Source organism: Anoplophora glabripennis, unplaced genomic scaffold, assembly GCF_000390285.2.
Source record: "Anoplophora glabripennis isolate ALB-LARVAE unplaced genomic scaffold, Agla_2.0 scaffold5, whole genome shotgun sequence".
Classification (NCBI taxonomy): Eukaryota; Metazoa; Arthropoda; class Insecta; order Coleoptera; family Cerambycidae; genus Anoplophora; species Anoplophora glabripennis.
The window spans coordinates 3629240-3656943 of record NW_019416525.1 but is presented as its reverse complement, the minus strand read 5'-3'; the positions used below and the strand labels follow the sequence as shown (position 1 = coordinate 3656943).

The 27704-nt window shown below is 34.2% G+C and overlaps 1 protein-coding gene across 1 annotated transcript in view; it reads left to right on the top strand.

Annotated features, from left to right (window-relative positions):
• Positions 1-27704, top strand: part of LOC108906745 — an 84600-nt gene that overhangs the window by 12988 nt on the left and 43908 nt on the right. The window contains exon 3 of the mRNA XM_018710098.2: positions 23451-23687. Within this exon, the coding sequence (XP_018565614.1) occupies positions 23451-23687 (237 nt within the window). The remainder of the gene's footprint in view (positions 1-23450; positions 23688-27704) is intronic.

Sequence of the window (27704 nt, the reverse complement as noted above, 5' to 3'; positions counted from 1 at the left end):
CTTTGACTTGGACGAGAGATGGGCGCGAGTATCATTTCATTTCTTTAGAACTAAATTAACATAATTCTCGTTGTTTTACCAGTTCACATGATTTACGGATTTTAAATAAAGGATACAAATCTTCGCGAGGATAATACGATATATTTGCTATATATAATAATTATATTTTAAATAGTTTACACACAATACATTTTTGAATGCGTACGCATCTTTACCCGAATTTGACGCGCAATATCTCCGATGTCCGAGGTCTGTAGGTTCGCAGTGTGTACAACTGCACTCGATTATTAGCGCTGTTGCCACATCTACATATTTTTTATGCGTTCATTAAATATAATTTAAAGCTACTTAAATGTGATATTTTTATGTTGTTAATTAGTCAATATGTATGTTATGTGCATATTGAGTAAATTTCTTTGCTATATAGATATTGTTTATCGCAAATAATTTCAATAGAATTTAATTTTTTCAGGTTGGTAGCGAGTTTTAGTCCCATAAGAAAAGCATAAGACCCCCCCTGCGGTCCTCACTTCCGTTGGACCCCGATATACCTTCTTAAGACATATTCGTTTACAAATTTTGCCACCTTCATCTTTAGCCAATTTGAAGATAATTAAGAAAAACTTGACACTATATATATATATCTCGGAAACGTAATTTTTTAAAGAAAAACAGGTATACCTGCATTTTATTCCCAGAACTCTGAAACATCACGATCACACCTTTGAACACTTTTACCAAGAACGTCTGTTTCATATGATTGTAAGCAAATGATTTTCCATAGGCGGCGCATCAATTGGGGCTCCAAATTATTTGAGCGAGATTCAAGAACAAGTTTTAGTTTTCTTTTTACAATTCAGAAGGCAGCTACAGTACTTGCATGTATTATACATTTTATTTTATTCGTCTTTTCGCAGCGAATTTTCGTAGTACGTCCCTGTCCGCCGTTACCCTCGTCATGAGCGATAATTCTTCGCGACGTAATAATTTCAGCCGCGCTGAAACGATTATTATTCGAGACGCAAGCCGTCTATATCCACATCCCGGATCAGGCATGATTTATCGGTATCGGAAGGAACCGTTGTCGGTTTTTCGACAGATTAGATTTCCGCGGTTTTAAGCGTGCCAATTATCGGTTGGCGAACGCCCAATATATGCTGCTTCCGTTTGCATAACGCATAATTAAAGAGTAAAAAATTATTCAGTTCATATGTACGTTTTGAGGACTCCTAGCTAAGGGAGGGTAATAGTCATCATTTAAGCGCGCGCACGAACGCGTTTGCCAAGCCGTACGTCGAGAAAATTATTTAGAATCGTATCTCCTTTGAGGATGAAGACAAAACTACTCCGAATACACTTGTACCAGCGTAGATAAAAAATACCACGATGTTTCTGTCTTCATCCCCGTTCAAGGAAGCGATTGCTGTTTCTTTTTATTTATTATAATTTTTTCCAGAACGAGACGAACACGTTGGAACGGTTTAATACCGATGTTATCTTCTTTCACCTGCGGCGCATTGATTTATACGTTGCATTAACCCGTGCGGTTTTCTAGTATGCCCGTGAGGCTTTATTTGCAAAACGGATGCTGTCGGGCATCTATCTTTATCTTTGGATTAGCTCGCAATTATTTTAGCAGGCACCTGGTTGTCTACAAAGCCCATGTTAGCCTTTTTACCGGTGGTAAATTGAAACGTCTGGCTGCGTTCCTAGTTAGGCCGGGAAATATAGAGTTGGACGCGACTTTTCGTTTCCGCAAGCTGAATTTATCACTATAGATGCTAAATATTAGTTTCCGCAGTCATAAAAATGGGTGGCAGATTGTTTATAGGGTGGTTAATTGTATAATTTTTACGTAAATTCACGTTTTTCGCTTATAACTTTTTTTTCCGTTCATTTTCACGAGAAAACAGTAAGGTAATTTTTTTTCGTCTTCAAAAAACCTACAAAACTAGCCCTCGAGCGTCGAAAAATATTAATTAGATCAAAAGTTATAAACAGAAGAAGAGAGAAATTAACTAATTATTAGTCTGGACGATCCCCAGCATCTTCCATAATCGGACTGATTTTTTCATGGTAGATTTCATAATAATACATTGAAATCTATATATTTTTTTTTAATTTCAAATTTGCAACCTGGAATTTTTTTATTTTTTAGCCTTAGTTGCAAAATGAAATCTACCACGCACGAACGTGATATAGTTATATATTACATTACATTACATATTCGGAAAGCTTATGAAAAGAGCTTTAAGTTAAAAAAAAATCGTCAAGATTCGTTAAAAAACAACGGATTTACAGACTGTCAAATATATTATTTTCAAGCGAATTTCGCTTTTTTAACGGCAGGACTATGAATATTATCGTTATTTTCTTTGGACTCGCTGTAGTTCGCTTCCCCCACCCTTCCGCCGCGCCACGGCTCGCCGAAAAATCAAGCGACCCACTGACTTTTGACAATATTTCTTATGCATTTAACATACTTCCACAAATAAAATATTTTTATCTGGGAAAGTACTCGGGTTGCCGGTTATGACAGTATTTTTTTTGCCGCTACCACCCTAATTTGTTTAACAATAGGCCGTCAACTTTGACAGTCTGTAACTCCGTTGTTTTTCAACGAATCTTGACGATTTTTTTTTAACTTAAAGCTCTTTTCATAAGCTTTCCGAATATGTAATAATATATAACTATATCACGCTCGTGCGTCGTATATTTCATTTTGCAACTAAGGCTAAAAAATAAAAAAAATTCCAGGTTGCAAATTTGAAATTAAAAAAAAAATGATAGATTTCAATGTATTATTATGAAATCTACCATGAAAAAAATCAGTGCGATTGTGGAAGATCCTCGGGATCGTCCAGACTAATAATTAGTTAATTTGTTTATAAGGCCATAACTTGTAAACTATTCAACTTACCGATTCCAGATTTCGTGTGAGTTATTAGACAGTGATAAGGAATGAGAGGATGCGATGCCAAAACGTTCTGGTAATAATAACGCAGTTTATAAATGTTTAATTCAAAAGTCATAAATAAACTTCTTCTGTTTATAACTTTTGATCTAATCAATATTTTTTGACGCTCGAGGGCTAGTTCTGTGGGAAGACGAAAAAAAAGTACTTTGCTGTTTTCTCGTGGAAATGAACGGAAAAAAGTGATAAGCGAAAAATGTGAATTTACGTAAAAATTATACAATTAACCACCCTGTAAACAATCTTCCCCCATTTTTATGACTATGGAAACTAATATGTTATTGTACATAATAGGTCTGTTCCAACACGAGTCAGGAATTGGTTCCGAACTGTTTGAAATGTGCATCCAACTAATTCTTGTGATATATTCAGTGAAGACACATTTAGAACTTAGCTGGCCAAACATTTCAAACGGTTGGGAACCAATCCCTGATTCTTGTTGGAACAGACCTAATATTTAGCATCTATAGTGATAAATTCAGCTTGCCGAAACAAAGTCGCGAAATGGTCTTTTTCCTGGCCTATAGTAACATGTCAGTCAGATTAAATTTGTAGGGCAAGTAATGGCAGTGCATACTTGTATATTTTTATGCAAGCTCCGATTTTAGATTTAGCTTGGGCATTTTCTCGGAGATCGTTATTCTCCGGCTACTTTTTTGAGTTTATTTGAAGTTATTGAACAAGTTAAATTGTGTCTTGGGACTCTATGTCGACGTACAAGCATAATTTGACCCTTTAAAGAAACGAAAAGAACGTATGCACGCGGTTCGAGTGATTGTCGGTGGTTTCCGAGAGATAGGAGGTCAGGTATGGAGGGCAGCTGTACGTTGGAGCGTGGGCGTTTTCTGCCTCTATGTGAGAGGCAGAAAACCCGCATCACACCCAGAGAAATAACAACAATTAGGACATAAAATCGGGAAAGTGTTAGTCGTTGATGAAATTTCAATCCAATAAATCAAAAATGACAAGTGTATGCGGCGCCCCAGGTGGTTGAGCGGCTGAACTAATAATGAACTGGTGGCGCATCTGTTCAACACAATGTACTCCGTACAGTGTGTACAGGGTGTTCACAATTTTTTTAGGACAACTCTGCTTCGTTATAACGAGCGTTCAAATAAAAACGTGGTCAAGTTGGTTCTGAAAATTTGGACGTAGGGCGTAGCGTATAGCAAATGAACTTAAACGTCATCTGTCAAAGCGCTATATCNACTGACAGCTGCTATACAGCTCGTTGAGAAATGAGGTTAAGTTGGTCGCTATAAGCTACTCCCTACGTCCAATGTGTCAGAGCCAACTTCGACCACGTTTTTATTTGAACGCTCGTTATTAAACAAATAACATATTATATTTGGTTTCCCTGAAACGTTTAATAGGCCACTTTCCTATATTTGTATCTTGTACATCGAGAGATTAAGGTTATCCAATTGCGTTAAAACACAAAGATAATCGAGTACAAGCGAAAAAAGCGGTTGATCTTCTGCGAATCCACTTCCAGAGAATTTAATTTGCCGTGATAATTGTAAACGCGGTTGTTCCAAGGCTGACTCGCGCCCAACATGTAATTAACCGTAATTTTTTTTGTCAAAGTCAAGTTTAATCTCGACGCACGGCCTACCCCACTGTTCCACTTTCGGATCTGCATGCCGCGACGCCCGCCTCCGTCCCCCTTTGTTGTCGGAGAACATCGCGTGTTCCGCAAACTGCAAATTTGCAATCTGGGTTCATTTTCGTTCGACGTAGGTCCCCGCGATGCGCGACAAGTCGGCCTTGGTTTCATTTCTGATAGTGGCTGCTTTGGAAAAACAAATGAAAAGTAATTGATTTTGTAGAAATAGTCAATAATTATATTTGCGATATAGACCAGGGCGGATCTGATTTGAGGTGGCAAGCAAACATTTTCTGAATTACCTTCAGGACAACTCACATAATAAAAGTGGAGATCCCTAGATCTGGGCGAGGTCCGGAACATTTTCAAAATTGCAAAACTGTTTAATAAATTTTAAAAAATTCTTGTTTTATCTTATATCTTGGAACCTATGCATTTTGGAAGAATACTGAAAAGGAAAAAAGGTTTTGGAATTGAATTTTGCACAGTATACTGTAAGTTAAAAATGTTTCAATTTATTACCGATGTTGCAAAATAGCAATATTTGATGAAAAAAAGGCAAAATAATCAAGTAATTTGGATAATTTTTTAAAAATATTTTAATTGCTCCAAGAGCATTCTAATTTTGGTAAAAAAAAAATTTAGAGTATAATAATACAGCACACCAAGTTTCATTAAAATCGGTTTTATAGTTTTCGCAAAATAATTTTTTGAAAGAAATTATGAAAAAAAAAATTTTGAAAATAGAAAGAAACAGAAATTGACAAACAATGTCGAACACGTGGAGTGAAATAAAGTGAGGTTAAATGTTAAATAAAATTGAAAATTGACATTCTACAATTTTAAGGATTACCAACTAAGTGAAAACAAAAATTTTTAAAGTAAAACTACCAATATACTAATAACAAATCTCAACATAGCATAGATAGCAATCTCGTTAATTCACAGCTGATATTTTATTATTAGTATATTGGTAGTTTTACTTTAAAAATTGTTAGTCAATTTCTGTTTCTTTCTCTTGTTATTTACCAGCAATTGATGTTATATTTAATGTTGTAACGAGCGTTCAAATAAAAACGTGGTCGAAGTTGGCTCTGACACATTGGACGTAGGGAGTAGCTTATAGCGACCAACTTAACCTCATTTCTCAACGAGCTGTATAGCAGCTGTCAGTTTCAATAACGTTAATGACTATATAACTTTATTTTAAAGAATAATCGTGATAACAATAACAAACAATTAAAGGAGCTGCGGAAAGTGTCCCCCTCCTTGTTATAACAATAAATTAAAGCAGCTGCTGAAAGTGTCCCCCTCCTTGTTCCAAGCACTTTTCACACCTGTTCCTCAAAGAATTAAAGACATTTTCTAAGATGCTCGGGGTATTGTTAATTTCACGAATCTTGTCTATAAGTCGAGCCTGCAGATGGTTTAAATCAGGAATAGGCAGTTCAAAAATAGTGTTTTTAAGGTAAGGCCACAAAAAGAAATCACACGGCGTAATATCACATGACCTCGGTGGAAATTCATGTTCAGCATTGAGACTTATTAGTCGATTTTGGAAAACTTCCCTCAACATATTCATCGTCTCGCCTGCCGTATGTGCCCTTGCGCCATCTTGTTGAAAGTAAAAGTTTGTAATTTCGTTTTCTTCCAGCTGGTTAACAAAAGGAGCGATAATTTCTTCTCTATACCTTTGCGCAGTAAGAGTACCATTAAAAAAAATAGGTCCATAAATCCTCCTTCGATTGAGAGCACACCAAACTCCAATTTTTTGAGCGTGTAGAGGGCCCTCGACAAAAAAGTTATCTGGTTTTTCAGAAGACCACATTCTCATATTCTGTGAGTTTACGTAACCACTTAAATGAAACCAGGCTTCATCAGAAAAAAAGGTGATATTATGAAGTTCACCGTAGTTGTTTAAAAACCATTCACAAAATACAGCCCGTCGCGGAAAATCAACTTCATGAAGTTCTTGCTGACAAGTTAAACGATAGGAGAACAAACGCAAATCTTTTTTTAACACTGTGTGGCAGGTACCGACTGATACTCCCACCATTTGTGATAAAACACGTACAGAAGTTCTTGGCGCATTTTCCATTATTTGTTGGACATTTTCTTTTAATTCTTCAGTCCGCTTTTTAGGTCGGCCGCTTCCTTCTTTTCTTGTTACACTGCCCGTTTCACGAAAAACATTAACACAACGCTGAACTGCACTTTGAAAAATTTTGTACTCAACAACGCCGGGAAATTGATTTTGAAATTCTATGAAACATTCCTCAATAGAATACTTCCATATTCCATCAATCTTGCGTCCATTTCTAAAGTAGGACTCTATGATAAACACTTTTTGTTCTTGAGAAAACACCATTTTAAACGCTTTTTAAAACGAAAATATTCAAATTGATAGCGGCGATATAGCGCTTTGACAGATGACGTTTAAGTTCATTTGCTATACGCTACGCCCTACGTCCAAATTTTCAGAACCAACTTGACCACGTTTTTATTTGAACGCTCGTTATATTGTTATGTCGAACTTATTAAGATTTTCAAGGTTTCCTAAATATTTTTTGGTATCTAAAATTTAACGTAATTAAAAAAAATTTTTGCTTTATATAATGTCACTTAATCTCTTGTTGATATTTTAGGAATAGCTCCGATGATGACTATGTAGTCGAAAGCGCTCAGCTAAGATTTTAATAAAAATTTTATACACACTTTAACATACAAATTTCTTTGGCTTTTCTTTAAAATTAGAATGCCCTCGGAGCAATTAAAATATTTTAAGAAGCTTATGGATAAACTGATTATTTTTCCTTTTTTCATCAATTATTGCCATTTTGCAACATCGGTAACATAAAACATTTTTATTGTGCAAAATTCAATTCTAAAACTTTTTTTCCGTTTCAATATTCTTCCAAAATGCATAGGTTCCAAGATATAAGTAAAAAACTCAGATAAAATAGGTATTTTTTAAATTTTTAAACACTTTTGCAATTCTGAAAATGTTCCGGACCTCACCCAGATCTAGGGATCTACACTTTTATTATGTGAGTTGTACTCCAGAAAAAATTAGCTTGCCCCCTCTTACATCCAAAAAGTGGGATATTTCGACAGATCCGCCCTGGACTAATATGTTAGTTTCATAAAAGCATTCTGCGGGATGTCTTATCGAAATCGGCTCTTCCACTGTTCCGCACAGGGGTAGACGTTCGAGAGAATTCACTTTATCCTCTTATTTCCGGAAAAGTTGTATGCATTCGCTCTCCGAACGCTTTGACTGTACACAAAGGAAACCACCGCGATCGATATTAAGGTCCCGACATCTTAGCGAGCACTTTTTTAAACCAATCAAGGACAAAAAACGCGAATAAGAGGATCTGTGTCCTACATCCATTGTAATTTCCTTTCCGTATATATAAAATACAGAAAAAAATGCCGTCGGGGCATTGTCGGGCTTACTCCCCTTCCTACGCCGGTTAATGCGAACTGATGGACCGATGCTGACCTGACAGAGTTCGAAAGGACGGACTTAATACTTTCTCGTGCTCTCGAAAAATTCTGGCGATACGAAAGGCGTCGGAAAAAATGTTCAGCTAGGCGTGACAGGATTTGTTTCTCCCTCCTGCGTTCGTGAATTCGTAATAGTTTTGGATTAATTTTTTTTTAATTAATCACAGCGTACACTTTCTGTTTCAAGGCCTCCCAAATAAAAAAATCACAGGTATTCAAGTCAGGTGAACGTGGTGGCCAGTGAATTGGACCATCGTGTTCCCTGACTATAAATCTGCCTTTTCTTCCACCATTTCCGAAATTTCTTCTGCCACAACGCGATTTTTATCAGCTGGCACTTAATTTTCATAAACCCCATGGAAATTATTTCTGTTTATATCTCCTTCTTTTTTATTAAGTGGGTTAAACTTTTCGATTTACGGGTAACAAAAATTTACAATATTAAAGAGGTTTTCGGAAAAAAATATTAGACCTGGACCTAGACCATTTTAATATAAATAGGCAGCTTTTAAGATTAAAGCCCCACTTTCAAAAACACCCTGTACATCTAAACCAAGCGTTTTCACAATTTTGCACCATGAAGTTGGTGCAATGGGGTTTCAAAATTGTCGATTTAAACTGCTTAAACAACAAACTCATTTCGAAACTTTGACAAAGCATTTGTCGAATGACCTTTTTCTTTCACTTCTAGTCCAACAATTAATTTGTTTCTCATCAAAGCTGCCTCAGATGTAAGACTATATTAGAAATAGAAGCAGTCTCTGATTACTCACTTCAATTTTTAATTCGCAATTTCATCGCACTTAGATATGCAAATATCTACTGCGCCAATCGAAACCTTTGGAAATCATCGAATTACGGAATTGGAGGCTGTAATCCAAGGGAGTTAAATTAGCGACAGCTGTGACGTAAATGAACTCTCTGCACTATACAGGAGCTCATTAGACTGTCTAGATATCGACATTTAGATCCGAGCTTTATTCCTTTTGAAAATGCAGCGAGATATTGAAGATGGGGGCTTATACGATCTGAGAATATTTTAGTTGCGACGGAAAAATACCTCGTCGCGGATCAGTCGGAATGAAGTGGAGTACTCTTTGGTAAGAAGTACAAAATTATTTAGTTTTAAAGTAGCTACAGCAAAAATTGGTAAAAAGAACTTGCTTAACGAGGTATATCAGGGTCAGAGGGAAGTGAGGATCGCAGGGGGGTCCTATGCTTTTCTTATGGGACTAAAACCCGCTACCAACTTGAAAAATTTAAATTCTATTGAAATTATTTGCGATAAACATTATCTGTATAGCAAAGAAATCTACTCAATATGCACATAACATACATATTGAAAATTAACAACATAAAAATATCATATTTAAGTAGTTTTAAATTATATTTAATGAACGCACAAAGACTGTGTAGATGTGGCAACAGCGCTAATAATCGAGTGCAGTTGTACACACTGCGAATCTACAGACCTCGGACATCGGAGATATTGCGCGTCAATTTCGGGTAAAGATGCGTACGCGTTCAAAAATGTATTGTGTGTAAACTATGTACAATGTAATTATTATATATAGCAAATATATCGTATTATCCTCGCGAAGATTTGTATCCTTTATTTAAAATCCGTAAATCACGTGAACTGGTAAAACAACGAGAAAATGTTAATTTAGTTCTAAATAAATGAAATGACACTCGCGCCCATCTCTCGTCCAAGTCAAAGTAAATGTTCGATGCAATTTTGAAGGTTCTGTGATAGAAATTACATTATTACTCACTGTTCGTGTTTTTGGTCTCTATTTTAGTAATGTTACAAAAGTTTTGCAGCTATAACAAATTTTTTAGATATAAAGTTTGCTGAGAAATATTTATGTTCCTTTGTTATTCTGTACAAATGCTTTTATCTCAAGTATTACTAATTATATTAATCAAGTAAAGAAAACTTTGTGTAACCCTAAATATTGCTGGGTACGGATTACGATGTTTTTATAAACCGTTAAATATATTAAAAGGATTTATCAACTGTATTTTTTATTCCAATAAATATATCACAGCTTCCTAGCCTTTTTCAATTAATTTAGTTTTTTTATAAACATTACAAAAAATCATATGTTGTGGATAATTTATTGTTGATAACAATGTACATGGGATTTAGGAAAAATGTATATGTTTGAAATCAATTTCGTTTTTATCAAGTCTTTCAAATGTATTCCCTCCTTGCTGTCAGCTGATTGCGCCGTTGCCACATTAATCCTCAAGTCGGACAGAAATGCAATTATTGGTTTCTGTTTCTAATTAATACAGCTGTACTGTGTTCAAAACTTACATTAGTTTTACATCAAAAATAAGATAATACTGTGTACTATCTATGGAAAAGTTTTGAATCAGTCGGAATGTTGTGATAAAAAATAAAAAAAAAAAATAGTTTTAAAGTAACTGTAGCAAAAATTGGTAAAAAAAACTTGCTTAATCAATTGCTGCATTCAATTTCTGTGAGATCTGGTATGTATAGGTATGCTGGTTTATTGCATTCGATTGAAGGCATCAGGAGAAAATTAAATATTTATCAAACTACCACTTAAAAATGAAGTTGTTTTCTCAAAAATGTTGGTTAAAACAACGGAAGTGATCAAAAAATTACACGAGAATCGTTCCAGAATTTTTTTAATAAAACTCCCAGAACAGAGTTATAACTAAATTTAAAAAGAGCAAATTTCACTTTCATTAGAATTTTCCTAAACCTTAAATACTGATGTTCTACTTTGCCAATATAAGATTTTTGGTATAGTCAATTTTTTTATTTATATCCATGCAGAGTGTTCCACCTAAGAGAAAGAAAATCTTCTATTCTGCATATTTTTTAATAATTCGTGCTACCGTCGCCATCGGATCCGCGTAAATCTCCGTCGTCTCGTTTTCGGTACCTGCCGCCGCCCGAGCCCGTACCGTGCCCTCCGCGTCACCTGTTGCTCGATTGTCCCATTGTAAACCTGTCTCGGGGCCGGTGGAATAACTGTTAAAGCCGCGCATGCGCCCCACCCCGCACCTTGAGACAGTCTTACGATCCTGAGAGCCGACCGAGCGGCCAGTCAAACATAAATATACACAAAACCGAAATCCGATGTGCGACCGGGCGCGTGTACACCGGAAAATGTGAAAAGAACACCACGAAAACCCAGCGGACGTATCAGCGACAGCTCCGGGGTTCGTGTCTGAACCCGGCATCGATATCTACGCGATTTTTTTCTCGAATCTCGCACGCGAATTGTGTTTTGTAACGAGACTGCTTCGAGGTACGAAAGTTTGGTGTGTTCGTCGCTCGAGAGTGATGTCGTAGTGTTATTATAATCGCCGTTTGTGATGCACACCAGTGGAACCGAGAATATTTCTTGCGCTGAACACGGAGATGACGGGTAAGTGATCGGGAATGGGTTTTGTATACCCGCGACGTGTTGTACCGCAAGGTTCAATAACCCCCCCGGTCGGGAAATTATTTTTGTTTGGCCGCCGTGAGAGTCGGACACCTATGCGGAAGGCTCTCGTTTACGAAAATAACTCCCCATCTCCTTAATTCTTTGAATGGTACCTGTCCCAGTCACAAAATGATTGTTAAGTAAAAGCTTGTTGCACTTACGTAAAAGAAAATGGTCTGTAGAACTTTGCTAGCAACATGTAATAAACCTGTTTTGTGAACGCTGTAATCTAAATATATAATAGAGTCGTGTATTTTTAATTATGTCAATGGGTATTTTTAGAACGACGGATAAGAGGTTGCGATCAAGATAGTGTAAGACGAAAACTTTGATATTTTTCTTTGTCGCATGCGTCAAATATGTTTTCTTTATTTGCCTGCATCTCATGCTTCCAAGGTTAAGGTAGTTTTTGTATCGGTAAATGCAGTACATTTATCACGATTTATATGTTTTACGGTCTTTTTTGAGCAATGTTCCAATATGAGAATACTTTTTATGTTACTACAAAGTTATTCTCTTCTGTAAAAGAGAATAAAAAAGTTATTTGAATATGGTACACTGAGGAAAGGGATTAATTGAGAGATATAAAATGTATAAGGGCAAATTAAATCATTTATTTGTATTTGACGAATTTTTTGCTTTGAAGTTAGTGGGAATTTTATATTTGAATAAAAATACTCAATAACTAGTCTATATAAATAATAATTTGATCATTAAAATGCACAATTAAATATTTATTTCGTATTTACTTACTTAAATCAATTATGTATTTATTCCTTTTTTATTTATTTACTCTTGAGAAATAATACTTAAATATAAATAATAAAAAATCTTGAGAATAAAAAAAATAAATATTCATCCGGCGCTAAGTGTCAAATGAATAAACAAAATGACATAAATAATAATTATTGTTGTATAGCAACCATCATTTTTATTTATCAGGCTTCTAAACTTCTAAACAATAACGAATCGGGTGTATGTTCTTATAAGCCAAAATTTTTTAAATTAACCCATAAGTATACCATATGTCAAAGTTTGTCACATAGTTTGTAGAACTCCTTTTATTTTAGTAAATAAAGACGAATCATTTAGGTAATAAACTACCATTTCTTTCATAATAATACCCATTCCCACTATGCAAACACAGTAATGGCTGATGCTGTTCTACTCTACACGAAATTCTTCAAAAAAATTTGTGGAAAATAAATATCCCTCAAGCGAATAATTAATGATATACACTAAATATGATTAGGAACAATCAATAATTGCTTCCTAGCAGTTTGAAGCAAAAATTTTCCGTCAGTGTAAGAAAAAAAAAATTATTATCATCGACCAAAATCTGGAAAGTTTAAAAAAATGTAATAGCACCTCCTAATATTTATTAAAAAAAAGGAGAATTAGTCACCATGTACACTGTAAAAAACTTGTTTGACTATTTGCTTTTTTCAGCGTGAGATTTTCGTAAAAATTAACTGATCTCTTTGGCGCAAATAATATTTGAATTATGATTTGAAAGATTAAAAAAAACTTAAGCTAAATCATCACCGTGACATTTTATCTGTTAAAAATAAGTGGCTTTTCCGTCCTCCTGAATAAAACTCCAATTTGGGCAGTATTAAATCCATAAATTAAACTCTTAATATCAAGTCTAAGTTGATTTATCCGTCTCGGGTTGAGACCGCCCAAAGTCCACGTTAAAAGCCAATTTAATTTGCGAGATGATGTGTGTTTACGTTGCTACCGCAGAAAACGGCGTTTTCGTTGGTTGTAAATAAGAGATTACGCCTGCAGGTAGTATCGAGTTGCTTTTTTATGTAAAGATAAACTGCCATAAATAAAAAAATTGCAATAGAGCGTTAACAGTTGGCGTCACAACAACCTGAGGTCGTCAAAAGCAGAGGAGATGTTTGATTGATAAGATATGACAATATTAGACGGGTTATTCACATTATTCCGTCTACACAGTCGTTCTGCAATGATGTAAATTGGATATTTTCTAACTGGAATAGTTATCGGGACCGAATAGGTCCAATTGCCCCGTGTACGTGGGTTCCATAAAGAAACGCGGCTCGCGAGCGAAAAAACATTTGAGCTGGACGGGCGGCGCCAATGCGTAGAAGGTCAAAAAAAAACCGTAACAGGTACGCCTTGTATAAAAAGCGATTTTATATGTTCATTAGATTGGCTAAGAGCTACTTTAGAACTGGTTTTAATGGTGGCCGCCGTCGCCGACGGGGTGGATATAACAGCGCGGTGAATTTGTAAACGGGCTGTTTGGTAAATTTTGATGGGGCGCTACAAAATATTAATTTCCTTTTAGGTAGAGCATATCGTTTATAAACTATCCCGTTTAAAGTTTTAATATTATAGGTCGGGGAGTTTAAAAATCACGTAAACTTTTTTATTGAAAATGTTATTAATGAATCATAAAAAAATTAAATAAATATACATCAAGATAATAGCATGAAAACATTGAGGATGAAATTACAGTTGTGGGTAATGATGTGTGAAATAGACTAGGAACTAAATCAATTTTTTAGAAAATGGTAGAAACATGAGCAGGGTTTTAGCCCTGAATTTAATGAGGTTCTTTTTTATACTTGCTTGTTTCAATAGAGGTTTTCTTTGTGACAAAAATACTAGTAACAAACGGACTGTACCGTCATATAAAGGACAGTCTATAGACATATGCTTATATGTTTCTTACTCCAATTTACCATTAATTAATTTTTTATAAACGTTTTTATGCAAAAAAACGATTTTTTTAGTTTTTTGCTTATAAAACTTAAACTAATGAAGCAATCTGAATGCTATAAAGAGACGATTTGTAGAGAATCGAAATACGAATAAACTGAGAGGTCGATCGGATCGGATGATTAGAAACGAAGAAAACACGGAAAAATCAAAAAATTTGGCGTTTTTTATTGTTTTGTACCCCAGTGAAGACCTCTTGAGAATTTTTTCAAATTTTTTCACTCCTCACAAAAAGTTATGAATTTAAAAAAAAATAGCTTTTCTTTAAAGAACCATAACTGTATCAAAAATTGAGTTATCGGTAGGTACGTTTTTTTTTTCAATTTTGTTTTTAAATGTACTTTTTGAAAAAAATTGATCAAAATTATCTGGACCTATCTTCACTATTTTTTTTCAATTTTCGAAAAAAAAACGAAAATTTCTCGATGATTACCATTTTTAAAAATTTTATTTTTATTATAAAAAACTGAAAAAAAATTTTTTTTTTTCAAATTTAGTTTATTTCATATAACACCATTTTGAAAATTTTTGAAAATGTATACATAAAAGAATCCCAAAATTGAAAAAAATTTGAATTGAAAATTTTTTTTTAAACAATGAAGAAAACAATAGAAGATCGTTTTGAATATTTTTTTGTATGTTTTTTCGAAAACTACATCCAAAAACAAAGATAATGAAAAAAAAACGTAATTTGGTCCATTTTTGGACGAACGGGCTTTAAAAAAAGACATGCAACGCATTTGACTCAAATGAATTATTTTGAAACCATCCTCTTTTGACTTTTTCAAATTGTCATCAATCGCTGCTGCATAGAATAAATTTTTTCAATTTTGCGATTCTATATACATTTTCAGAAATTTTCAAAATGGTATGTGAAATAAGCTAAATTTGAAAAATTTTTTTTTTTTTCAATCAATAAAAAAAGAAGAAAACGAAAAACAACTACTCTGAAAAAATTTTAGGAATTATAAAAAATGTCGAAGATTTTTATAAGAAAAGAAAAAATTTTCAAAAATGGTAATCATCGAGGAATTTTCGTTTTTTCGAAAATTGAAAAAAAAATAGTGAAGGTAGGTCCAGATAATTTTGATCTATTTTTTTCAAAAAGTACATTTAAAAACAAAAATTTTGAAAAAAAAACGTCCCGATAACTCAATTTTTGAAAAAGTTATGGTTATTTTAAAAAAAGCTATTTTTTCAAAAATTCATACCTAACTTTTTTGAGTTGGGTGAAAAATTTTGAAAAAATTCTCTAAAGATATTTGCGTGATCGCAATTTTTTATTTCAAAATTCTCATTCTTGTCACATTAAAAAAGGGATTAGATTATTTGCAGACAGAAAAGTTCAGAAACACGTTCTGCGTTGCAAGTTTCGCACATTAGAAGTAAACTTTACAATTTAACGTGCATTTTCATGAAATAATACACGTGAACTTGCAAATTAAACCCGAATAAAACTATATACGTAACGCAAATTAACTCTGTAACAGTTTTACTTTCAAAACTGGGGCAATCAAGGCAACAAGCGTTGATAATTATCGTAGTTAAAAGTTAAACTTTCGTTTTTGGTTAGAGATTGTTATCTAACCACCGTTCCTGAGTGCGTTATATTAATCATATATCTAAATTGGCACGTAATTAGTATCGAATTTATGCCGTACCAACTTTCTAGACTTTGTCTGCCCACGTTGTGCGAGCAGAGATTCGAGAGAGACAGCTAAAAATTACATATCTACTTGCAATATAAGTTACATGGCAAGTATACATATAAAGTGATAAATAGAATATTATATAAAAGCCAACTAGATTATTTTTTAAGCCTCGAAACTTTTTTAAATTCGGTGTAATTAATTATTTAATGAGACAAACAAAGGCTAACCTAACGAGTGTTTGCTTGTACTTGTATTCGACCTCTGGTAATTGCATTTAATATTTAACAAAAAAAAACGACACTCCAAGGTGGTACCTGTCGAGAATCTTGGATCGTGTAATTAACTAAATTGATGTCATTGACAAAAAACTACAAAGAGGAGAACAAAATCCAGCACCCGTTAAAATCCTCTTATAGCGAATGAAGGTGATCCAAGCTAGAAAACAAATTGGAAGCGGTGCTCATGTTCTATGATCGAAGTTTTCTCCAGCAGTTGCAGTTTTTTAACGAAAAACAAACTTGTACATGTTTGAAAAAGTCAGTCATAATTTGGTTGTCAAGCAAAAGGTTAATTTTTTTTTCTAGCTCTTACCCCTTTTGAGTCATCTTCAAAAACCCCTTTATTTTATCTTTTTCACCCCTGGCTGGGGGTTGAAAAAAAATTACTGTCATTTATTGGTATTTTATACTTCAAACTAACTTATATAAAAAATTCAGGCAAGTTGACCAAAATTTCGATTTATGGGCCCATTTAATCGAACAAGTGTTGGTTTATTGATTGTTTGTTTGACGAAAAACTCTAATTACATTACAACAACTCTAAAATAAGACCATTTCGAATTTTAACCCACTTCTGAACTTCACAACTAAAAGTCTTAGAACTTACAGCGAGTGGCCCGGTGTATCACGTTACATTGCACAGTCGGCAACTCCCAGCAAGTGAGTTAAGGGTTCCGGTATATCTTGAAAACTTTTCCCATTAGTTGTACCTGCTCCCTGTTTATCAGCTTACAAAATATACGCCGGATAACCCACTTTAAACGTCTAGAAAGTCAGTGCGGCAGTTTATTTTGATAAAGTACACGATAAGGTGGTTTTAAGGATTATGGATATAATATGGACAGTTACACTGAGAGAAAACGTATGTTTAAATTTAACAATTTCAAACACTGTTTATATAGTCGAAAAAATGAAACAAGAAGACAAAATTGTTCTATATTACCAATATTTTTTCAAAATACGATTTTTTTGCAAATGTAGGGGGAAAAAAACAATTATCGTCGATTCCTTCGACTCTCGGTTCTTACTCCCGATACAATACACGATTCAATATTTGCCAAAGCGTAACATTTTAGCGTTTATTTAAACGAAGTAATTCTCGTGAGAACGATTCCGACAACAATGGTATTTCATGGCCCGTTACCTTTCGGAGTTTCATTCGCAAAATGATATACCCATTTGCTGCACTCTATCGACTCGATGATTTAATTAATGTTTACTACCCATCAACGCGTTAAACGCGTGGAACGACGAATAATGGCCGTGGATATCGATTATTCCGACAGTTTTTTTTTGTACAAAGCACTATTACTTTAAAGTAAATAAAAAAACATTAAGAAATAGAGTCTAGGCATCGTAGTCAGTTGTATTTTCTAGGTAGTAATATACCGCACCTTCCCACACACAAGCCGACTCGGAATAATGGGCGGATACGTCGTTAAATACATTTGAATATAACATAATGGCATTATTTCGTTAATTTTCTCTAGATTGCATAAACGAGAGGCGGTCGATCATTGTAAATGTCACAAACGTGATTGTTTTGTAACAATATTGTTGCACCGACACATTTTATTCGGTATTAAATAATAATAATAATAGCACCGCAATAAAAACCGATAAAATCTTTTATGTTTCTCCAGATTTAGTTTTAAATATCAGTAATCTAGACGAGGTGTGTTTTTTCTTAGAAACTAATAGCTCTTTCGGTTTTATGATTTTACATTCGGGCATAAATAATACACCGCACCTTCTCCCGTACAATTATAAAATTAGGCCACCCCCATATCGCGGTTGTTTTGAAATTTCGAAATTTTCGCGTTCGAGCACGAAATAATTTTAAATAGATTATACTGATATAACTAAAGTCAAAACGTTTCAATTTAAAGTAATCTAGATGTAAGTGAAACAGTGTACACTGTAAAAAATCGGCGTGAGTGAAAGCAATAAAGGTAAAACTCACTCATTTCTGATGCAATAGTTTCACTCAGTTGTGCTCATACTAATAGAGTGAAAATTTCACTTAATCGGGTGTGGAAAGAAATAGATACGTTGTTGAGTAAAATTGAGTGAATTTTAAGCGAAATTGTTTTAGAGTGTAATTTATTAGATCCCCGATTTAAAAGGTAGACTAGCATGGCATTATTCGGTGGTAAGTACGACGGTTGTATAAGATTGTGACGCGAAAGTGTAACTATGGTAACTTTTACAACTGAAGAATACTGAGGTAATCGAGTGAGTCTTGAACTAAATAAATTCCCACCCTGTATATAAACATTTGCTGAACTGAAATGTTTCGTCGCAATTTAGATACTCTATTTCTGAAAACATTCTAGAGATTCCAGTAAAAAATAAACCAGTAAATCCGATTTAGTATTTAATCCTGCTTTGCATTTCCACTTAATTATTACGATTTCAACTTTAGTATTTCCTGATCTTTTAATAAGTTTTACTCTAATTCAGTGCCGCTTTAATATCCAGATATCAAATTAAAGGGCTTGCGGTTCGATTTAATTGAAGTTGAAAGCAAGAACATGAAAAACGTTTAAGGAGCTTTCATATAAATATTCATAAAAAAATTAATATAAGCTTAATAGTATGAAGAAAATTCTAAAAAGAGTTATGACTAGTTTGGATACCCAAGAGACGAGATATTAATAAAATACTTTTTCACGATTTGGTACAGAGTCTTATGAGAATGCACATTTTTTTGGTCTTTCCACTTAGAATGCGCAACAATTGACAAACAGTTTCCACAGCAACTTGTATAAATAGGAAACCGATATCTAAGGAACCATATGACAGCTTGTAGAAATCGATTAGGTACTTGTAAGATACATAATTTCTAATAATTCTCCTTCAAACTGCTGTCGTTGACTAACTTATCCTCCATATGCATGATAGCGGCAACGCCGCGGTCTCGAAGTAGCGTATTATTTGAAATTCGCAGGTGTCCAAACAAACAGTACTTAGTACTACTTTAGTCATTAGCGAATCTACAGAAACTTTCGTTAGACTTTAGACGTATCTCCGTACCACCACCACCGATAAACCTCCTTAAACAGCAAAATAAATATTGAAAGTGATTTTTACGTTTTTTTTTACTTTTCGTTACTTCTATAATTTTCGGTCGTACAAAATATACAATTTGACATACCCAATAGAAATGTCAAATTCCTAATCCTAATATTTTCATCAAAAACAGCACCATTTAAAAAACGTATGATAAAATTTAAAAAACATATTTACGGTTCAGTGTACACAAAAGATTCCTTGTTTCTTTTGTTTTTCTGTATAAATAACATGTCTGCTTGGGACAGAATCCGGTTCTGGAGGAATCCTCTTAGCTAATTCCTACGTTCGTTAAGATGTTGCACCTGAGCTGGCCATTTATCAAAGTGATGGGGTGGGAAGGGGAGGAACTGGATATAACATCCCCGAACTTAGTTAAGAACAGTTGGGGTATGAAATGAATGTAGATAATTGTGAAGGCCAAAGGGAGTCTTGTTAGATTTTGGAATTCCAGAAAATGGTTATTTCTTCGGTAGCGATTTTTCTACAGGGTGGTCTTGAATTATTTCCTGATATTTTCTGGCACATAAAAAAATAACAGAAGAGAGGAATACGTAATACGTAATCATATTTTTATATCTTAAAAGTGCTTCGAGACATCTTATACAGGGTATCCCGGTACTTGATACAAAAAAGTCGATTGCAAATAGATGATCGTTGGCAAAATCTACAGGGAACAATATGTTTTCAGCCACGAAATTTGAATAATTTCAAATATTTCGAATTTTCACCACCAAGAACGGCGCCTTTACAACGATCCAGCTGCTTTAGTGTCGTTACTCACAAGATGTGTATACACAGAACGTAAGTGGCTCCTACAACTACTGCTACAATTTTCTTTCAAGAAAACATAAGTTTGATTATAATATGCTATATTTGTCTTGAATAATTCCTACATTAATACTAAATTTTAAATATATACATATATTTTAAGGAACTGGTAGTTTTGAAACAAATATGTTTGCAGTGTATGAATAAACAGTAAGACATATTGTAGCTGAAGTTCGAGATAATAAATTTCAAAATTATAAAAGATTGGAATTAAATTATATATATTTACAAATAATATAAATTCCAAGAAAAATTATAGATTACAGCAAATATTTCACATAGTTTGACGAAAACATATAACAATTGAATAGAATAAAATAACATTTACGGCAAATAATTCCATTTGCAGTAACTGCTCGTTCGATCCTAAATATTTTAAGGCAATTATGCTATTTGTTAATCTGCCTCCCGTTTTTCACATTCCTTTTGTGGACGTCTAGGATTGATGACTCGTTTGATATCGATAATATCGACGTTTCATTAATTGAAACCTGTCTTAACATTGAACAGCCTGTTCCAAAGAAGATTTATTTTTTTTTGCTCACTGCTATTACCATAATGATCCTAATAACCATAAATAACTATTAAGGGTTTTGATCCCCCTTTACCCACTCATCAATTTAGCGATTTGTTTGTTAATAAACCGGACTTTTATTGAGACTAATCCCCTTCTATTTGTCCGATCCCGTCTCGCCCTGTTCGAATTACAGCAATCCGTTCTCCTCTCAAAACTCCCGGGGTGATTTATTACAAATCTGTACGTTTACGCAGGCATAAATTGATATCGAGGTAGCGTTAGAATTAATTTGAGTCGCGGCCGATCCCCATCATTTATACAAGTTATGCTCCACGGTTGGCATAAAGATGTCAGATCCACCGTACTCCATTTCTCATAAATTTACCGCCGGAGCGAAATGGTAGATTGATTTCGGACGATTACGCCGCGCAAAGTTGATACAGCACTTAAAACTCGATGGGGTATAAAGTGATACAAATGTCTGGGGGTTGGGGGGTGTTCTGCTATCAGTTTTGGGTGTGAATTTATTACGGGCGTTACAGAAAAGCGTTATACGCGTCTGGAAAGTTCTGAAACGACGTATGTTCTGGTGACTTTTTCTGTTTTTGTCTAAAAACATGCGTGACGAAAAATCTGTTTGGGAAAATAGACTTGAAACTTCCGTAACAAAGTAAAGTGGAATTTTTATCAAATATATTTCTAATTCGTCGCAACTTTTGCCCCATTTGCTTGGTAGTCCTGTAATATTTCTCGCATAATTAAAACTATTTTTAAATTTTTCTTCGTTTCTTCATTCAAAAAAAATTATTTGACTATCGATTTTAATTTGTTTAGAGCAATAGTTTACGTCATTACGTCTTGAAACAGGTGTTCCAAGAGATGAAACAATATTGTGAGATAGATTCATTATTAGCTACTTATGTAAGGTATTTGATAATATAATAAGTATCTAGTAAATTATGTTAAATTTAGTCTTAATTTGTTTTGTTGTAAGGAAGTTATTTTTTATTTACTTTAAATTAGTACCTGCCTTGTCCTTATCCTTAAAGACTTTGTGCTATCCCTCACACTGACATCAGACACTACCCGCGTACTATACGATGCGTACATTAACCGCGAACTGCCTTAGTTGCTTCATACGACTAGCCGCCACTGGTTTGATGATTTTTTTATTAAAACACTTTCTAAAGGCCACAGTACGTTATTACTAGTGTGATTAGTCAGCAGTGATTTTCTCGAAAACGGTTAGCTATATCAAAAAATGTTAAGAGCTAAAATTAGATTAGATTAGATCAGATTAGATTAGATGGTGAATAAATTTTAAAATTTTTCACTGTAAATAATAAATTAATAAAATTTGAAAATATGGTGTGCATTTAACTCTTTATCAGCCAATTTCTCGGAAACGGTTGGCCTGAGAGATTTCGACCAAGTATACATTTTTTGCTTAAAATTGATAGGGGAATAAACGCATTAATACGAAACGTCAATATACAGCGTAGCAAAAAACTTAGGGCCAATTTAATTCAAGCTTACCATTATAGGTGGCATCAAAACCAATGACATATTTAAATTTAACATCCTAGAAAAACCCCGTACCCCAATTTATTTGGATGTTGTTCCTATAAAATAAAAAAAAATGAAAAACTTTAACATCCTGTATATCGAAAATTAAGTATCTGTGGACCCACGTTTATAGGAAAAACAGTCTTATTTTGAACTTAAAAATATGCCTCTAAATTCTTTGTACTGAATTTTGAATCACCCTGTATATACTGTACACTTTATGGAATAATTAAAAACTTAATTTTTAGTTAAAAACCTGTGTTTTCTATGAAAAGCAGTACTGCTTGCCCAGGGTGTCCCAACCTTTATTATATTTTTAGTCCATTAGATCTATATCTGTTATTATTATTAGATATTATTTTTCAAAAATTGCTCTTCCAACAAATTTCAGTAAGTCTACAGTTCCACTCTTTCTCCTGTTACGGGGCATTTTGGAGAAATTATCTCTTTCAGCGTTGATTACACAAGACGTTAGGTGAGAATTTTTCAGCGCGACATCCCCAATCGAGACGGAAGAAGTTGGAGACAGAAGACGGATAAAATATGATGCAATAAAGATAGCTTAACGCTAAAAGATTCGTTTTGGATTTATCCAAGATAATGGGCTTGCTACAAACCCCTTCCAGGTCGTGAATTATTAACATCGATTTCGGCATTTTGGGGGCATTAATACCAACTCTCCCTCTCTCTCTCTCTCTGCCAGACTGTAATTAAGTTTGAATTTTTATTACCAGATTTTGCCACTCTCTTTTATCGCCGTTCGCAGGGCCGTTAAGTTTGGATACTCCGAATCCAATAATTGTTTTTTTTTTCGCTTTGGCCGATGTACAGATTCTTATAATTCCATTTTATATTGAGAATCGAACTTCGCTTAATTTTATTTCTTCTTCAGTGGCAAGTTTTTCAGTACGAAAGTCGTGACACAATTGTTTAAAAAAAAGAGAGAAAAAAGCATCCGGAGAAGCCTTTGAAGTGGCGGAACTTATTTATTTGGGTGAAAAATTAAAATATTTGAATGTTCTCGATGATAAAATTAACTTAAATGTCAAAAGTTCAAACATAATATTACGTCTCTTTCGAAAAATTACTCAATTTTTAAGTGGACTTTTAAATTTAATCGTATTAATATCTATTTGACCCACCCCCGTATATAATAGACTTGTATCCGACTCACCCTCGTATACGCCAGCCCTTCATGACGTGCTCTCTCATTTTTCCAGGCATCTGAAGGCGGAGCTGCAGAACCTGAGGCGCAAGGGAGCGCTGAAGCCGTCGGCGGACTGGGACAGCGCAGGGCCGGACCCGGATCGCTCCTGCGGGCGATGCAGGGTCGAATTGGGGAGGGTGATCAATAGGGGCGCCTACTGTAGGGCCTGCAGGCTGAAGGTGTGCAAGGGGTGCAGGGAATACTCGTTTAGGACCACGGACTGGGTGTGTACAGTCTGCCACAAGCACATGTGAGTACTTTTTTCAATTTTTTTGAGGTTAGAGTACCTGGTGACATTGTAACAGCCGTGGTATTTGACAGGTTTATTTGTAACAACGGTAAAATTAATATTGAAGAAACGAATGTGCTTTTTTGGCAGTATATGCACGTTTTTATGTTTTTGTTGCGGTTAAATTGAATCATATGTAGCTTCTGCTTGTGCATATTCATGAACAGAAATCGTTGGCGTGACTAAGATGGGTTAAATAGTTCCTCGGTATTAGTTTAGGGATTTCCGAGTGTTTTGACCCGTACGACAAATGTTTGTCGAGTGAATCAGGTGAAATGTAAGCGAATTTTTGTTCTTTTTCACCCATTGTGTATTGTGCTACTCACTTATTGCTCTGTTGGTAGTTGCATTGAATAACAAACGGGACTTTGTCTTTGAACTTTGCGACTACAATTTTTTTTGCGGTGCAGTTTGTTGCATAGTCATTGAACAAATACTGTTATTGGTATATATGTAAGTACATATATAGAGTGTCCCAAAAAGACCCGGTTCAAAGAGCTTCGGATGAATGCTTGACTTTAAGTTTCAAGGTAAAACTAATGTCAATTTGTATGGATCACCCTATTTTTTATGCTAGCATTCGATACTGTCAAATTTTACGTAGGAATATGGGGTCCAAAAATGTTTCCGGTATGTCCTTATAGGACAGATGAAAGTCGCACTATTTTTTTTCTGGTAAAAATGTTTCAAGCAAAATTTGTAAGATTTTTGAATGACACAGTAGATGGTGACCTTGGATTTGACGTACCTTCTGATTAGATATCAACCTTCGAAATTGTGCTCTGATGTTAAAACAGCAACATGAATTCTGATTTTAGATGGTCCACGAACAAGCTTACTTTTTTTAAATGCTCGATTAGTAGCCTGTCGTTGTTGGGTACAGAATTAACTTTGTGCGAATATATTTATTTTCATGTCATATAAAAACAAAGTACGGACCTGGATTGTACGATTTACTGTCGGACAGTTGAAAAAAAAGAAAACCAGCAAGAAAAGTTGCGGAAATTTTAATATTTTTAAACGTAGGTGGAATCTTTCTGGCGTAATAGTGTGCCTCTATATTTTTTATTTCGCAGAGGTAAAGTGTTAAAAAAACAGACATTTTTAATATAACATTTGCCTTTTTCTTTGATATAATATCTGGGAAAGTAGTCCATACACTGCTACCTGCTGTTGTTGTATCTTGCACCTCCAGATTTCACAAACTTATAGTCCAATTAAATGGGTCTTTAAATCGCAATTTTTTCAATTTGCCTGAATTTTTGATATACGATAGTTTAAGGTATATAATAACAATAGGTGACAGTAATTTTTTTTTCAACCCTCGAGCAGGGGTGAAAAAAGATAAAATAAAGGGGTTTTTCTAGATAACTCAAAAGGGGTAACTGCTAGAAAAAAATAAGTAGAGCATAAAATTCTACATAAAAATGGTCCATTGACTTTTTCTCGTATTATTAAAACTAACAGAGTTAGGGTGGCTAGAAATTAAGGGATGATTTCAGAAATTTTTTTAAAAATTAAAAAATATATCTATTTCTCTGAAAAGAAAGTTTATATTTTTTAGAGTACATTGAAAAAAATATATTTATAAAATTCATTCATTTTTCTGCTTGTTATAATTTTTTAATATATTTGAAATCATCCCTTAACTTCTAGCCACCCTAACTCTGTTAATTTTAATAGTACAGGAAAAGTTAAGAGATCATTTTTATGTAGAATTTTATGTTCTACAGTTTTTATAAGATTATTTTTCTCTAGCTCTTACCCCTTTTGAGTTATCTTGAAAACCCCCTTTATTTTATCTTTTTGCAAAAAAAAATACGTTCACTTATTGTTATTAAGTACTTCAAATTAACTTATACATATCAAAAATTCAGGCAACCTAACCAAAATTGCGATTTAAAGAGGTATATCGGGGTCCGAGGGAAGTGAGGAGCGCAGGGGGAGTCCTATGCTTTTCTTATGGGACTAAAGCCCGCTGCCAATTTGAAAAAAATTAATTCTTTTGAAATTATTTGCGATAAACATTATCTATATAGCAAAGAAATCTAGTCATTTTGCCCTTTGGTTCCTTTTTGCTAATTAACAACATAAAAATATCATATTTAAGTAGTTTTAAATTATATTTAATAAACGCATAAAGACTATGTAGATGTGGCAACAGCGCTAATAATTGACTAGCAGTTGTACACACTGCGAACCTACAGACCTCGGACATCGGAGATATTGCGCGTCAAATTTGGGTAAAGATGCGTACGCGTTCAAAAATGTATTATGTGTAAACTATGTACAATATAATTATTATATATAGCAAATATATCGTATTATCCTCGCGAAGATTTGTATCCTTTATTTAAAATCCGTAAATCATGTGAACTGGTAAAACAACGAGAATTATGTTAATTTAGTTCTAAAGAAATGAAATGACACTCGCGCCCATCTCTCGTCCAAGTCAAAGAAAATGTTGGATGCAATTTTGAAGGTTCTGTGATAGAAATTACATTATTACTCACTGTTCGTGTTTTTAATCTCTATTTTAGTAATGTTACAAAAGTTTTGCAACTATAACTAATTTTTTAGATATAAAGTTTGCTGAGAAATATTTATGTTCCTTTGTTATTCCGTACAAATGCTTTTATCTCAAGTATTACTAATTATATTAATCAAGTAAAGAAAACTTTATGTAACCCTAAATATTGCTGGGTAATGATTACGATGTTTTTATAAACCATTAAATATATTAAAAGGATTTATCAACTGTATTTTTTATTCCAATAAATATATCACAGCTTCCTAGTCTTTTTTAATTAATCTAGTTTTTTAAAAACATTACAAAAAATCATCTGTTGTGGATAATTTATTGTTGATAACAATGTACATGGGATTTAGGAAAAATGTATATGTTTGAAATCAATTTCGTTTTTATCAAGTCTTTCAAATGTATTCCCTCCTTGCTGTCAGCTGATTGCGACGTTGTCACATTAATTTCAAGTCGGCCAGAAATGCAATTATTGGATTCTGTTTCTAATTAATACAGTTGTACTATGTTCAAAACTTACATTAGTTTTACATCAAAAATAATATAATACTGTGTACTATGTATGGAATTTTTTTTTCAAAATTTCAAAAAAATATGACGCACATAGGGAGCACTGGGTAATACGCTATATAAGTTTCAAGTACATCTGTGCATTTGAGTAAACCCGATATACCTCCTTAAATGCCCATTTAATTGGACCATAGACGAGTTATTCAAATTTTTCGGTGTGAATGTGAATCCGTTTCATTTATTACAAATAGCTTGGTCGCGGTCGGCCACAGATTGTTTTTCTGTGCGAGGATTTGCCCATGTCCTTGCGAAAATTTTCGAAACGACTGACGAAACGTTCCACGCCTGCTTGCTCCCGTCGTCGAGCTGGAATCATTATAAACAGAATCCGCCGGACCGAAAGAGTCGCAGCGCTCCCAGAGCGCGGCGTTTCGTCATAAAATTTCCAGGTGAGATTCGCGAGAAATCGTGACGAAACCGCGACGGCAATTAAGGCGTCAGTCGCCAACTTATTTATATCGAGTAGCAACTGGAATCGGTGGGCGATGGCATTGTTGTGAGTGTGAGTAATTACTTTGTTTCTGTCACCACGTTCAAGTCTGGGTCTGAGTTTGTTAGGGATGGGACAAAAAAATAAGTTAGTTTGAGGATCGAAATCATGAAATGCGAATTTAATAAATATCTACCTTTCACTATGCGTGTAAACCGCTAAAGTTTACCTGCATACGCCGTAGGTCATTAAAAATTTTAATTCAACTTAAAAGAGAAGCACCGTCCGTGAAAATAACAAATCGGCACCTGCCTCGACTCTACAGCTCAACTCCAAAGCGTTACAATATGCATTATTCAGTACAAAAAAAAAGGTTATACATTATACAAGATTTGAGTTGAGTATGGAAAACTGCAAAAGCACCTCACAACAGTATGGA